The 16,333-nt window shown below is 43.7% G+C and overlaps 1 protein-coding gene across 3 annotated transcripts in view; it reads right to left on the bottom strand.

Moving 5' to 3' along the window:
- Positions 1-144: 144 nt before the first annotated feature.
- arhgap45b (Rho GTPase activating protein 45b) overlaps positions 145-16,333 on the bottom strand; it is a 46,232-nt gene continuing 30,043 nt past the window's right edge. For 2 of the 3 annotated variants that reach the window (XM_084337978.1, XM_084337980.1), the window contains exons 14-24: positions 13,871-14,061; positions 12,611-12,720; positions 11,734-11,823; positions 11,533-11,628; positions 7,206-7,369; positions 6,678-6,866; positions 6,405-6,542; positions 4,597-4,856; positions 3,366-3,609; positions 1,529-1,628; positions 145-1,226 (exon numbers count right to left, since the gene is read on the bottom strand). In XM_084337978.1, the coding sequence (XP_084194104.1) occupies positions 745-1,226; positions 1,529-1,628; positions 3,366-3,609; positions 4,597-4,856; positions 6,405-6,542; positions 6,678-6,866; positions 7,206-7,369; positions 11,533-11,628; positions 11,734-11,823; positions 12,611-12,720; positions 13,871-14,061 (2,064 nt within the window). In that variant the 3' untranslated portion in view covers positions 145-744. The remainder of the gene's footprint in view (positions 1,227-1,528; positions 1,629-3,365; positions 3,610-4,596; positions 4,857-6,404; positions 6,543-6,677; positions 6,867-7,205; positions 7,370-11,532; positions 11,629-11,733; positions 11,824-12,610; positions 12,721-13,870; positions 14,062-16,333) is intronic. The other variant, XM_084337979.1, reaches the window with a different exon arrangement.

Here is a 16,333-nt window from a genome sequence, read left to right as displayed (position 1 = left end):
TACAGTATGTAAATGTTGTGGGTAGTGCTTTTCACTCTTCTCCTCTCCACTTCCCCCTTTTCCATGTATGAGGGTGAACCATGTTTCACAATGTAGCAATCATGACACTTCAAACCATTTAAAAAAAAAGAGAGAAGGTAATTAGAAATTATTTTAATTGTAACAAAATACATCCAAAATACAGCACTACAGGCAACATTTATAAGAATTGATAAAAAAATTATTTTAGAAATCTTTAGTGCTGAAATGAAACCAGCAGCACTTATTAATACGTGAAATTATTTGCTAAGAAATGCATTGCACACAATCTTGACAGATTACCCTTTGACTGTTAAACAAAACATTACTCAGGATTTGAAGAGCAATGTGTAAATAAATCTTAAATACTAATTGGTACAGAAGTATATTTCTAGTCAAAGGCCTCTTGAAATGACACAGGAAAGATTGCATGTAACAGCAGTAAGCTTCCAGCATGGTATGGTACACTGCCAATATAGATCAGTACAATGCAACATTCGCTCAAGAAAAAGCTCAACAACCACATAAACATTAAAACCTCCAGTAGTCTTCATGTAGACTAAAACACTCATACAATTTCAGTATGGTACAACTGCATGGTACAACTGCATCTTAACCCATTTAGATTGGATGCAACATTTTGCTTGGTTAATAAGATCGGATGCAACATTTTGTGTGTTTAATGGACATCAATCCAGATTCCTGACATTTGGAATTATCATGGTATCAGACAAACTCTGCCCCCCTGTCCTGGCTCTTGGTTAGGGGTAGTTTCTTTCCACACAGGCGCGCCAGGGGGAGTCCTGCCAGGCACAGGACAGAATAGGGGAAGTTGTTGTTGTTGGATTGGTTTATGTTGAGTTCAGCCAGGGATCCACTCAGATCCTGTTCTGCTCCAGTGGCCTCATCAGGGGGCTCGCTGTCTGGCAGCGCTGGAGGGTTCACTCCTTCGGATGGCTCTGCTCCCTCCTGGTCCTGCTCTGGCTCCGGCTCCGGCTCTGGCTCAGGTTCAGGTTGGGGTATGGACTGGCTGGACAGGTCTAGACTGTCCCTGTAGCTCACCGTGTCATCCTCCGTGCTGACCTCGCTCTCCTGCCTGACCAGGCACTCCAGCCGCTGTGCATGTGTGGATCTCCGGCCGCTCTCGTCCAGCTCTGAGTCAGAGTCGAGCAGCTGCTCGCTGGAGCCCAGAGACCCGAGAGAACTACCTGCATAAAGGAGAGAGAGAGAGGGAGGGAGAGGTCAGCAGTCAGAAATGGGTCAGAATTGGCTGCACTGAAGCTGTACTAGGAATAGGTCTGATATTTTCAGGTGAAGAGAGAGAGGATGTCATGGATCAACTAATGGCTGCTCAGTCAACCCTTTAAAAATAGATGGTCAATTAGGGAACTCAATTGTGTGACAGGGTCACTTGAGTGGACTTCTATGTAATGCTGGGCTAACTTGGCAGTTCCTTCTGTAAGAAGAGGGCTAACTTTAAAGTACACCGTGTAGAGGTTATTATTCTTACCACATCCCTCCTCCGTCTTGTCAGAGTCTGGTCTGCTCTGCTCCTCACCGCCTCCCTCTTCCTCCACCTCAGGACAGTTCCCCGTCCCGTAGTCTACACTCTGAACCAGCAGGGGTAGACATAAACAGTCCAGGGGATAGGGGAAACAATAAATGTTCATACAGGGAACTAGTAAAAAGCAATGTTCCTGGTGCTTTTGACTTCAACTAGTTTATTACTGGAAACCGATTTAACCAACCAAATGAAAAGGGAACTACTGAGCTCAAAGAACACAGTAACAGTGTTGGGGAAATGGATGCGTCGGCAATGGCATGTTTAAGTGCAACCCTGTTTGCTCCGCAAATCTTCAGGTTTATGTATAAATGTTTAAGAAAACAAAAGTGCTTACAAAATTATATTGTCAGATTAGTCGTTATAATACTGTATAATTACAGTAAATTCAGATCCTGTGTATTAAAAGTAAGCACAGTATATTCAGACCACTGCTGAAACAGCCTAATTCTCATGCCTAGGCCACATCTCCCCAGCAGCTCTCGCATGGATTTGTGTTTTTAGTCATTAGTTGCGACCAGCAGCTCCATTACGTCACTCGGTCAGTCCACAAAGATTTCCCCACCCTCTAGCGGACACAGGTTTCGCCCTAGGTGGCTGAAATATGGTGTGTGTGTATCCATGCCAATTGGCTAAAAGGGGATAAAATGGTTGCAGCTATTGCAAATTCACACTTGCTTTTGTTGATAAAGCAGTTCAGCAGAACTCCCGTGGATCTGACCCAGTGACCTGCAATTAAATACACTGGATACTCGTCGCAGTCTCATACATTCTCATGCCTTTGCAGTAACTCCTGCACGTAGGGGGCTTTAACCTCTTAAGCCCGATCATTTATTTCACGTCACAAATGGATCAATACAGTCCGTATTAAGTGATGTTGCGTTTCTTTTTCAAATGTAGCCAAGAGTAAAGACCCTAACCCTATCAAAACAGCAGTCAAAGTGTATATTTTCAGCACTACGTTCGTTTACCAATGATTTTAAGTATTATTAGCGAAATATGAGCTTGACATGAAAATCGTGTTTTTATCTCACGGGTCGAACAAACCTCAACGTTATTGCCATAAAATACAACGTATATCGTTTCTTTACCGTTCTGTGAACGGCTAGGAAAAAAGCACATCACAATCCGGTATAATTATACAAAAGTATAATTGACTCACGGTCTTTGCTGCCCTGTAACGGGCACCTGGTGGTACTAAATCCAGATAGAACTCTGCCATTGGAAAGAGGAGATTTGGGCCGATCCATAGATGTATGACTGGGCCATAATAAGGTAATTTATAGCCTGATATTCTGTATTCATATTTCAAATTGCATGAGTCTGATGGCAAAATTCAGTACTGCATCTACAAAAAAAACTAAATCATCTGCCCTTTGTTCATTTGCTTAGAATTTTTAGTACACTTGATCTCGAGAAGGTGCTGAATGAGCCCAGTGGCAATTCCCCACTTTGTCAATGTTAGCATGGTGTTATTCAGGGTCAAAGATGGAGAAGAAAAATGAAAATAATAATTGATATTCTCCTTTGGTTCATTACAATTTACTCAAGCATAGTAATGGACACAATATTTCTGACACTGGGAATACATTTTGTGACGTCCATAGATGTCCCTAGATACCAAGAACATGAAAATGGACCTTGTAGAAGTGGAGCAATCTTCATTTATTTGGGTACGTACTTTTAGGCACATTTTCTGAAAATATGGCTAGGGCTCAAGAGGTTAATAAAACAAAACGTTCCATCATCATCATCATTATTATCACCCCCCCCCACACACACACACCTGTTGGGTAGAGATGGATGGAATGCGGTTGGTGGTTCCTAGATTAGGGGTTCGTGTTTTGGACTGGAAGATGGAGGTGTAGAAGACGATGAGGGCCTCTATGATGCGAGCCTGGTGAGGGTAGTCCACCAGAGAGGACAGGGACACGGTGGCCCCGGTCGGACGAGGACGCATCAGGGAGGGGCCAAACACGATCCCCAGGTTAGTGGGACTCATCTTGTTTTCCTGTTCCAGCTCAGCAATCCTGGGGAGGAAGGAGGGGAAGGACAGAGGAAAGAGAGAGGGAAGGCAAGGAAGGAGAGGATAGGGAAGGCAAGGAAGGAGAGGAGAGGGAAGGCAAGGAAGGAGAGGAGAGGGAAGGCAAGGAGAGGGAATGCAAGGAGAGGGAAGGCAAGGAAGGAGAGGAGAGGCAAGGAAGGAGAGGAGAGGCAAGGAAGGAGAGGAGAGGCAAGGAAGGAGAGGAGAGGCAAGGAAGGAGAGGCAAGGAAGGAGTGGAGAGGCAAGGAAGGAGAGGAGAGGCAAGGAAGGAGAGGCAAGGAAGGAGTGGAGAGGCAAGGAAGGAGAGGAGAGGCAAGGAAGGAGAGGAGAGGGAAGGAAGGAGAGGCAAGGAAGGAGTGGCAAGGAAGTAGAGGAGAGGCAAGGAAGGAGAGGAGAGGCAAGGAAGGAGAGGCAAGGAAGGAGTGGAGAGGCAAGGAAGGAGAGGAGAGGGAAGGAAGGAGAGGGAAGGAAGGAGAGGCAAGGAAGGAGTGGAGAGGCAAGGAAGGAGAGGAGAGGGAAGGAAGGAGAGGCAAGGAAGGAGAGGAGAGGGAAGGAAGGAGAGGCAAGGAAGGAGTGGAGAGGCAAGGAAGGAGAGGAGAGGGAAGGAAGGAGAGGCAAGGAAGGAGAGGAGAGGGAAGGAAGGAGAGGCAAGGAAGGAGAGGCGAGGGAAGGCAAGGAAGGAAGGAGAGGCAAGGAAGGAGAGGAGAGGGAAGGCAAGGAAGGAAGGAGAGGCAAGGAAGGAGAGGGAAGGCAAGGACGGAGAGGGAAGGGAAGAAAGGAGAGAGGGAAGGGAAGGATGGAGGAAGGGAAGGGATGGAGAGGAGGAAAAATAAATGTTAAGTTGTCATCAAGGGATCTATTCAGAAAAATATTCATCCGTTGATCTTTCTTTTCTTGTAACCAGCCATTTGAACAGGACTACATGTCGGTCAAGAACTATACAAAACCATGAGAAATGCATTTTGCCACTGACCTGCGGAGGTGGCGTGCAATGTAGCGCAGTGTGGCCATGTTAGCCATGGGCAACTCCTTCAGTAGTTCCTTCAGCCTCTCCACCAGAACCAGGGTCTCTGGGCCAGTGTCTGGGCCCAGGTCAACCAACCCTGGTCCCTTGGCCACCACAGGCATGGTGCCCCCCTCTCCCTCTGGGGTTTCCACATCACTCTGCAGGCTCTCCTTGGCCAGCCCCATCAGACTGTTGTACAGACGGAATGGCATGAGGGGTTCCGGTAACTGGAAAAATGGGAGAGAAAGGAGATTATGGAAAGGGGAGCGTATTGGCAAGAGAAGAAAAGCTTGAGCCCTGATGTGAAAAGTGAATGTATATGATAGTATTAGCCAGTGTAAAATGTTGCTTGAGATGCTGCACAAAAATGGTGCAACTATGGCCCCGTTTAGACGAGCGTTTTGTGAACAGAAACCGCAAAAGTCATCTTGCGGTTTCACTTTTAATTTTACGTTTAGACGAGCGTTTTGGGATGGAATTCTGCGTGCAGACGACGCTGTAACGACTCGGGACGACGGAGCCCCACTGTCACACGATTGCCGCATATGTCACATGACGTGCTGTGAAGACCCGCCCTACTCTGCCTCTGATTCGCAGACTGTGGATGGGGAATGTGATTGCACCAAAGCAGAGTCACTCACAGACAGTGGGTCCACTCACGCCGCGGGACAGATTCTTGTGTATTTAACCGTTTCACTGCCACACGACAGCCGGTTGTGTGATAGTAAGGGTTAACCTTCTGTCGTGTGGCAGTGAAAGGGTTAAAAGTACTGCCAATGTAGCCTTCAGGTGATCTCCGTTGATATAAGTCAGACATACTTGCTTTGTTTACGTCTCGGCTACTGGCGCATACCTGCTACCTGTGACGTAAGCAGTACGCGCGACCAGAGCCGTGACAACCATTTCGTCATCGTTTTAACAGATTTATACGTTTTGATAGTTTAGACGAGATCGCAAAGCTTTTGCGTTTCTAGGAATTCCACCCTGGAAGGTAGTCTCACTTTTTTGCGGATTCACCCCGTAAAAACGCTGTTTCCGTATAAACGAAAGGCACATCAGCAAAAATATTTTTGCGGATTCACCTGCTAGCGTTTCCGTCTAAGCGGGGCCTATAGTGTACAATGGGTGTATTCTATTGGAATTGAAAGGTTATCATGGTAGGCTGCAGACACCACTCAGCTGTTATTATACATTTAAATGTTTACATATTTAAATCATACCCTCCAGATGTATTTTTAAACCCTTAACAATGTGTCCATATTGAATAACAATTTGTATACATATGGTTTACACCTTTACCCTCTTTGAGAATGCAAGGACATATGAATATGCAAATTGAGAACAAGCACCCATTGATATTTACCAGGAATTCACAAGTTTATACTCTTTCAAGACATGTCAATACCATTACCTACACAGCTTTCTCTGTATAATACCTACACAGCTTTCTGTGTATCTTGAAGCTAAAAAGGTGTCAAGTTACCATATATTGGACTATAACAGGTTCAAGCTATTAAGTGACGCATGCAACTCGGATTTCAGGGAAGTACAGAGAAGCTCCCCCTCTCTAGGGAAGAATGTGAAAAAGGTGTTCTGGTGACAAATTCTGCACAAATAACAAGCTGTGAAGTCAAAGTCATGCCGTTCACCAAAAGAAACACATTTCTGAGTGGAGGCGATCTTTAAGGGGTTAACTAAATTAATAAGGTGTAGAAAGATTTCAACATATTTCCCTATGTGCATTCGTGTGCAACAGCACGTGCATGTAAGAGTACCTGTCTAAGGTAGAGCTTGAGCACGTTGCTGATGTCGTGTGGTGAACACTGAGACAGTTCTACCAGTTCCTTGCCATTTTCAAAGGACTGACACAGCTTCTCCACACGAGTCTTCACCCCATTCACCCTGTAGATACCCTGGAGAGACATGGAGAGAGAAAGCAAATTATGAGAGAGGGAAACAGGAGAACAACAAAAGTAATTTTATATACCGGTACTCTGGATTCACCCTGAACACTATCCCATCTCCTCCTCTTCCTCCCGGTCCCTCACCTTCATATTGAGCGCTCGTCTCTCTATTTCAGAGATGCACTTGGTGATGATGAAGGGGATGCGGTCACTGCCTCCACCGGCCACATGAGAAAACTCTCTGCCAAACAGCTTCAGCTTCACCTGCAGCTTCTTGTGGCCACACTGGATGGCTAGAGTCTCTAGACAGCGCTTATGACACGCCAGGAAACACTACAGGGAAAAGCAGATCCACAGCTTATTGACCGCCTACACAATTATGTAGATGTAATTACCCGAGTGAGTCTAGTAGATTAATATAATGCATAACGACAGTTGCCTGGATCCAGACCCTGAATCACCAATCACCAGGCCTGCAGACTTGAAAAATTATTACGCCATTCAAACGGAATGCAATTCAGTCTGATTATCTGGCAACAAGGACAGTAGTTCTCAATAAATAAATAAACATGTCTCAGAGCTGCCATCTCTCTCCTCACCATAATGCCATGATAAGCAGGTGGATTGGCTGGTACAGGATTTGATCCAATAATAATAATCCTCTCCTCTCACCTCTTCACACTCTGCCCCCTGGAAGTAAACATAGCTGTCACACTCCCGGCACTTAGCAGGCGTCCGCAGCTTCCGCAGTCGGTGCGTCAGGGCCGCCTTGGACAGGCCAAGGTTCCGGAAGGGTCCAGTGGAGACCACTACATCAGGTTCCATGCCGTTGATATCTTAGAGAGTATTATGCCCATTACATATACATCCTTAAAAGAGTAACTAGACATATATTTTCCTTTGCTGCCATAGTGGTTGATATTTTAACCCTGCTGCACTCTACACTAAATTGGTGATGTCAGACTGCCTCCTTTTCTTTTTACCAACTCTTTGGAGGTCAGGGTTCCTGCAGGTTTCAACAATGAAATAAATAAGTCCCAGAATTACTTAAATATTACTTCCCCATGAAGTTAGAAATGTAAAGATTTTAAGATGTATGATCGCCACACACTACCATAACTTCTTTACCTCAGGCGCAGGGCACAGTTGCTAGCTAGGTGTTCTCTGAGGGGCTGCAAAGTTAGTGGTTCCATGACGATTTATTTCTGTACAAATTGTTGGGGGGAATTCCCCCAAACACATGTAAACGCTTGATTGATTGATTGAAAAGTTTATTAACAGATTGCAGAATGGGTACAGTACAGTACAGCTCAATACATACAATTGTTAAGGGGATGCAGACCAGAGAAAGACTTTCGTCTTGTTTACATCAGGGTCCCCCATTTTCAATTCATCATAACATATATGACATACAGATAGACAGTACTGCTACATCTATACATTTATGACATATCAGATTTGCAAATACAGTACTGTTTGTGATACAAAAAGTGTACAGAAAAAGAGTGTATATACATTAGACGTAGAAACTGTACATTGGGGGAGGTTGGGTGGGTGGGGTGGGGTTGGGTGGGTGGGTGGGGGCTGTACATTGGAGGTGGGGGGGGGGGGGGGGGTTGAGTAGGGGGACGACGACGACACTACACTGTACATTGGAATACTGACAAAGCCATACTTGGTCATTTACTGTACAACTGGGTTAGGACATTTGTATGTGTGTGTGTGTCTCAGAACAATGATAAGAGTGACTAAGTGAACGTAACTCCTAATTACATCATCTTTCACAACTCAGCATCTTCAAGATCAATTTAAATCCAAAACCTTGGGTACAGCAATACAGAGAAGTTTGTTTACACGAGACAACAGCTGATCTCTCGTGCAAGACAGAAGAGGGCTGAAGCACGGAGAGAGAGAAGGAGATATAAATCATATCTCCCCTCCATCATAATGAGTAAAGCGAGGTCTCTGGCAAATAAGATGGATGAGTTGGCCATGCTTGCCGGTGTTGTGCCGAATTCGGACTCCCTGCCAGAATCAGACTCCCCCTCGCGTGAACACATATACACTCTTATCAGCCTATCAGCGTTCGTTGTTAGAACTCAACTCATGCGCATTCATGCAAGGGGTGAACGCGCATACACTCAACTATTAGCATGTAATATGTTCTTTGTTAGAACTCAACACACTTCCCTTTTTCATCCCCCCTCCTACTGTATAAGAAAGAATTAAAAACACATTGCAAGGAGAACAGAGGTTATTTGTTGAGTTTATGTGTATACAAAACCCTTGCAATAAATGTGTCTTAAATGAATGAAAAACATACATAGCACGTAATGCTGCTGGATACAGGTAGCCTATATCGCGGGTGTTCCTATGACTTGTATTCTGCTTACAGCTTCGAAACTCCACTTATTTCGTTTTACAATGTCAAAGCCTTTTAAATATAATCAAAACTTCTGTCCGCTTTATCGTTTTATAAAAAAGCTGGACGCAGAAATGGAGCAGATAATGATAATGATAATATGAGTTGAGTTCTAACAACAAACGTATTACATGCTGATAGGCTGATAGAGTGTATGCACGTTCACGCAAGGGGAGTACAATTCTGGCAGGGAGTCCGAATTCCGGCAGTCAAAAGGAATACCGTAAGTGTAGCATTATGTGTTTTTCCGAGACATGGTTGCACACAGATATTCCCGATAGCAATGTCTCTATAGACTGGTTTCAGATTGTGTGCTCTGACCGTAACCACGGGAGTGGCAAGCGAAAAGGAGGGGGGCTTGCTTTATTTATTAATAAGAGATGGTGTGACCCCAGCCATATTACGATCAAAGAGCGACACTGCCCGAATATAGAGATGTTAGCTGTAAGACTCAGACCATATTATTTGCCAAGAGAGATCCCCCACGTTATCATGATGGCGATTTACACCCCCCCCCTCAGCAAACCCAACTGCCCCGTGTGACGTCATCCACGGCCGAAGGCGCTAATCCTCATTTCAGGGGATTTTAACCATAATACCCGCCCCTCCCCCCAACACATGAGACCCCCACAGTGTGGCTCTCTGCAGACCAGGCGAGTATACAGCTGAGCAAGTTACATGCAGGCAAGGCTGCGGGTCCAGACGGCGTTAGCCCAAAGGTACTCAAAACCTGTAACTCTCAGCTGTGTGATGTGCTCCAGCACATATTCAATATGAGCCTGAGGCTGCAGAGACTCCCGACACTGGAAAACCTCCTGTGTGGTCCCTGTCCCTAAGTTCCCACGTCCCAGCACGTCCAAGGACTACAGGCCGGTGGCTCTAACCTCTCACATAATGAAGACCATGGAGAGGTTAGTCCTGGAGAAACTCCGCCCGGTGATCAAACCCCACCTAGACCCACTCCAGTTTGCCTACCAGCCCCAACTGGGGGTAGAGGACGCTGTCATCTACCTGCTGAACCAAGCCTACACTCACCTAGACAAGCCGGGGAGCACTGTGAGAGTCATGTTTTTTTACTTCTCCAGTGCTTTTGATACCATAAGGCATGGGCTACTGGGTGAGAAGTTGGAGGCGATGCAAGTAGAGGCCCCCCCTGGTGTCCTGGGTTGTTGACTATCTGACGGGCAGACCACAGTATGTGCACCTAAGGAGCTGTGCGTCAGACAGACTGGTCAGCAACACCGGGGCCCGGCAGGAGACTGTCCTCTCTCCCTTCCTCTTTACCGTCTACACCAACGACTTCCACTATCGGTCAGAGTCCTGCCACCTTCAGAAGTTTTCTGATGACTCTGCGATAGTGGGATGTATAAAGGACAGTGATGAGGGAATACCGGGAACTGGTAGTGGACTTCGTCACATGGTGCGGTAAAAATCACCTGCAGCTAAATGTGGCAAAGACCAGGGAACTGGTTGTGGAGCTGGGGAGGAGGAGGAGTGCACCTGTGACCCCCGTTTCCATCAGGGGAGTCGATGTGGACATGGTGGAGGATTACAAATACCTCGGTGTGCACATCGACAACAAACTGAACCAGGCAAAACACGCAGAGGCACTCTACAAAAAGGGCCAGAGCAGACTCTACTTCCTCAGAAGGCTGAGATCCTTCAATGTCTGTACAAGGATGTTGAGGATGTTTTACGAGTCGGTGGTGGCGGGCGCCTTCTTGTACGCTGTGACCTGCTGGGGCAGCGGGCTGAGAGCAGGGGACGCAAACAGGCTGGATAAGCTGGTCAGGAAGGCCAGTAGCGTGGTTGGGGTGGAGCTGGACTCCCTAGCGAAGGTGGCGGAGAGGAGGAGCCTTGCTAAGCTCCAGGTCATCAGGGAAAACCCCTCCCACCCACTATACACAGACTTGGCTGACAGGAGGAGCATGTTCAGTGCTAGGCTAACACTCCCTAAATGTAGCACTGAACGGCACAGGAAGTCCTTTATTCCGACAGCCATCACTTTACAATGCGCCTCACTGCATCACTGAGCACAGAGTGACAGTTACCATCTTCCTGGATTTTACTTTTAAAACAACTCTGTTCAATATTACACTTCTGTATATTTTTTTATTCTATTCTTAGACAATTTGTTCCGTTATTCCTATTCGTGACTTTGTTCTGTCTAAATGTTTAATGTGAGCGATTTGTAGTGTCAAATTTCCCTCTGGATTATTAAAGTATTTCTATTCTATTCTATTCTATTTTTACATTAAAAAATGACCTAAAATTCTGATTATTAAATCGAAGACCAAGACTCCCTGAGAGGTCATCATTGGGGTGGGACAGAGTGAGCAGCATGGTGAAAACATCAACCACTAGGGCAGCAAAGGCTCATTAGCAGTGAGTTTCATGACCATTTAATTACCAATTCAGACATTTCAATCCTAGCCATCATTACCCCATTTAGCATTTTCATCTCCACCCATAAACTCTTAGTGAGGGACTGAAACATATAGAAAAGGGGATTGATGGTGTATGTTCTGTTTTCCTATTAATCAATAATAAAAAAAATAGTTGATCTATGGATCATACTTGGTGGTTCAAAGGAGGTCACATTCCTGTCCTCTGCATCCTCAATAGAAGATATGGTCCCAGTGGAGGAGGTCCGTGCCATTTTACTAATGTCACCTAAAACACACATAAAAAAGAACACACCTTTTAAGACATTTTTCATCGATAGAAATGGGAATGGTTAGGGGATTTGGTTTGTGATCTGTTCTAGAGTGTGCTTACCTGTGCTGGCACTAGGAGACTCCAAGCCTGCTTCAGTGCCCACTACACTGTCATCACTCACTGTAGAACCCCACGACTTGTGGTTTCGTCCTGGTCACGAAAGAGACACGACATGATGGATACAAAACATAAATCTCTTATGGATATTAGACACACACACACCTCTAGTGGATATTTTCCTTTCCCACTCAGTCTTCTATGAACGCAACGTTAAAGCTTAGCTACCTATGCTTGGAATGATGAATTGAAACAGGCTTTGTAAATGTAAAAAGGTGAAAGGTGATGCAGAGCTTGATCTATTTCTGCTGGACATGAAAGTTTACTCATGAATCCCTATGTTAACCCATATATCAATATGTAGTAAACTAGAACACTGTATCCCATGGCTACAGTTTTCTTTGTTTCCTACTGAAAATCACACTCCTACACAGAGAATTGAAGGACGTTCCACTGTCAAAAACATCTCTGCCCAAAGAGGAAATAAACAAACTGGTGCAACTTATACTTGTTATTTTACTTTAACATAATGAATAAATAGATGAATTGTCTCCCCTATCTTTTTTAGTCTGATTTACAAAATAAGAACAGATGATCGTTGTCCATGGAAACGATTATGAACGCAGCCATAAAAGGTATGCATTAACTGAAATGTTCAGACAAGCTTACCATTTGGTTATTTGTGATACTATGCATGTATACATGCAATTCAGTTTCTTTCAAACTGATCGCAGGTTAGTTACAGTAATAAGTCACGTGGGGCAGAGCTGTTTAGCAGGCTGTGTGAGAGACAACTCTGCGTAGGAGTGTGAATGATAATGCAATAAAAACAAATGCAGGGTCAAAACAATGAACAAAGACGGTAGTATGCATCACCCACTCTTGTCCTGTGCGTCTCTGCTGTCCCCACCTCTAATGTTCACAGAGCTAACAGTATTGTCTGTGTTGCTGGCCGGCTCATTGTTGTAACTGTCAGTTCGGGGCCTGTGCCTGCAACACAAGGTCAAGACATCAGTAATGAAAAATAAAACATTAAATCATTCATCATTTAGTTAAGTATTATGTCACCTTGTGACCCATCCCACATGCAAGACCCCCTTAAACTACCTCTTATCTGGTACAATGCAGTCTTCCTCAAGCCCCATATCTTCTCTAAATAATCTGCAAACCTTTTCAAAACAGCCAGTTCAAATCGTTGTTGAGTCATCTACCTTACTCAATATATTACTAAACACCTCACAGATCTTCCAATAGAAAGGACATTTTCTATTTCCCAGAGATCACACATAAGGCAAGTTCTACTTCATTCTTCCAAAGCAGCATATCTGCCTGTCTCAATATAAAGTGGCTCCAATTTGATCGATGTATATCTGTTAAAGGGGCAAAATTATAGAATAGCTTTGACAAAGTAAAAATGTGTAGTTCGCTACATACTTTTAAGAAATTACTCAAATATAAGATGATACATGAATATAAAACCTCATTATTATCCTAGTTATATTTAATCTATAACATAGCGGTGTTCAAAAGATAAATAAGTGTATACATTTTGTACATAAAACTATGAAACGTTTGTAACCTTTGCTAAATGATGTACTGAATTATGTTTCTTTTTTGTATTTTTTTTGTTGTGTAAATAGTGTAATGTAAAAGGGGTAGGCAATTATAAGCCTCTGCTTCAGCCTACACCTTTTCAGTAATTTTATTTTTTTCGTTTTTTTTGGAAGTTCTACTACTATGCTTTGTAAAAAGACCGAAATAAAATCATTCATTCATTCAATTTGAGCACAAAATATTTTTTCTTTGACAACTTATACAGGATATAGTTTTCCGTAAAGGATGGAAGAGGGGCAATGAATTACATTTTGTTATGCAACTACTGATTAGATGAATGCCTATCATAATTATGACTGCCACCTTCATCACCAGCCCAAACCACCACTAGGTATAGACGTTTCTATTCACAAAAATAAAAAATAAACATTCTAGAACGGACTACATTTGATTTCCTGTCAGCAATAGATATTAGCAAACGGGGAATAAACTTGGGTCCAAGCAGTTCCCTAGCATTGCAATTCCACTGACGCGGTCTAGAAATCCAGTGTTTTGGCATCACTGTGAGGTCTATAGCACCACTTACTGTGCAGAGCCTGCAGAATAGGGTTCAAATGTGTAGTGAGCGCCGGGCTGCTCGAGCAGCTGCAGGTCTCGGACGTAGGCAGCATACTGCTGGCCTGGGTCATACAGCTTACTGCTCTCACACAGGGTCTGGTAGTGGACCGGCAAGGCCACCGTCTGCATGTGCATGATCTGGTAGTAGGAGATGGTCGCCTGGTGGAGGAGAGGGTGTTAGAATACCAGTCACTTTGGAACTATTTATTTATTAAAATGTTGGATTCTGCATTTCTGCTGTTGTACTACATGTTGATGCTTGTAACACCTAAGGGTATTGTATACATAAAGACTTGTATACATATAAATAAATAATTTCTGATTACAACTATATATATATATATATATATATATGATTTATTTGTGACATTTATCAATACATGTACAAACATAGATCCTCACTTAAATGAAAACACCCCTTAGTATTATTAAGTAGACCATAATTGGATGAAATGGTACTGAAATAAGGCAGTTTAAACATGAGAAAAAACTAAATAGTAAGAGAATATATAATAAATGAAATAAACTACATACATAAGTACAACAAATGTACAAGACATTTAAAAAGACAAAAACATGGGAAAAAACTGGAGTTGGTCATAAAGTGCAGAATAGTGATACAGCGCAGGCATGGGGTCACTCAGTTAACACTTTGAATGCCATCCACACGTTTTCTCGCGTTTACCCCCCGCGGGTTGAATGCCCACTCACGAGAATATGCGTTTTTTATTTTTTTTTATTATTATTAGCGATCTGAAATCATATTGCATCAAGCGAGTCTATCGTTGGAGATCCAGGCACCCCCGGCGCTCAGATGTGAAAAAAACGCCCCCTATAGTCTCCCAGATGGTAAATCACCCTTTTGGATTGGACTCAATGAAAATGAAAAAAAAAACCTGCACTCCACATTTTACTTCTCACTCATGTAACCGGGGTCTACCAGAGTTCACTCTGGAGCCTCGGAGAATATGTGTTTTACTGTATACACAATGGATCAATCAAATGAGCAATTTTTTCGAATGGCGATCGGGAATTGGAATAAACCATTTGGATACCATCTGATCTCAGGTAAGGAATCTATGTTATCAGTATTAGGCTGTTTGACTCTGCTCGCGGTCAGGAAATAGGAGACTCGATTTTCGGCTCGCCGCAAGAGCGTGCGTGCGTACACATATACTATCGATAATCTAGCGTTTATTTGAAAGAGATTCATGACATGGCCGAACAATGACAACGTTCTAGAATATTCCAGTAAAAGGCGATTATCATGGAATGTGTTGTTTTTTCCGTGAAATAGAGTGATTTTCAAAATGCTAGAAAACGGAAATGAAGCGATAAAAAAAACAATCTGCCATGACAATGTTGACTGGAAAATGAGTCTTTGATAAGCGACGGGCAGATTAGACATAGCCATAATTTAAAACATAGATTAGGCGATATTAACGTTAACATTGGAGTGGATGTGGGCATTCAAGGGACTAATAATGAATTAACCTTGGGCAGTCAAAGTGTTAATGGGGACGGACAGAAGGGTTACCAAACTTTAGAGAATTTTCTGTTGGAGCCACGAAGAGTATTTAATTTTCTCTCATTTTACAAAGAATAGGGCATCATCTTTTATCCAATGGGTATGAGAGGGTGGGGACACTTCCAATGCATCAAAATAGCCCGCCTTGCTAGTAAGAAAAGCTATAAAATGTCAACAAAATAGGTTGGAAGTGAATGGCCAACAGGCACAACACCTAACGGTGGATGATGGCAGATGTGATGTCAGAGTAAATCAAAGACAGACTTCCAAAATAGAGATACAGTGGGACATATGGGTGAAATTAGCTGGACCTTGGTGACATTCATCACAATTTGGATCAGTGCCAGGGAATATGTCGGCTAGTTTACAATTAGACCAGTGAACACTGAACTACTTTGCACTGTAAAACCCCATGATGGGCACAAATGGGAGTGAACATGTTCCAAGACTGCGTGAGGAGAGTATAGTTCAGATTTGAAATTGGACCTTTGAGGCTAGGTTTGATATCAAGAATGGTGTCAATTGGAAGGAGGAATAGCTGGGAAACCAAATAAGTGGATGTGGATACAGTTTAGTAAGTACCTAAAGAAGTGGGTCCTTGGTAAATTGAGTTAACTGGTCAAACGATGCAAGAACTCTAATGTAAAGTTCTTTCACAGAGACAATCCCATGAACTTCCCAGGTTGCAAAAGCCCCATCAGTGATGGAGGGAGTAAACAGAGCGTTAGAGTGAACGGGGGATAGAAGAGGAATAGCATGAAATCCAAAGTGGCGTTTGAGTTGAGAACAGATCCTGAGACGGCTTTTAACTCTAGTTTTACTGGAGTATTTTGATGATAGTGATGCCAGGGGGAGGAGCAGCCGCTTGAGGCAGCCTCCATCTGCAGTGCAATATACCGTAAT

The sequence above is a fragment of the Notolepis coatsorum genome (genome assembly GCF_963971535.1).
Source record: "Notolepis coatsorum genome assembly, chromosome: 2".
NCBI classification, from domain to species: domain Eukaryota; kingdom Metazoa; phylum Chordata; class Actinopteri; order Aulopiformes; family Paralepididae; genus Notolepis; species Notolepis coatsorum.
Note: the sequence above shows the minus strand (reverse complement) of the source record. Positions and strands in the feature narration are given on the sequence as shown.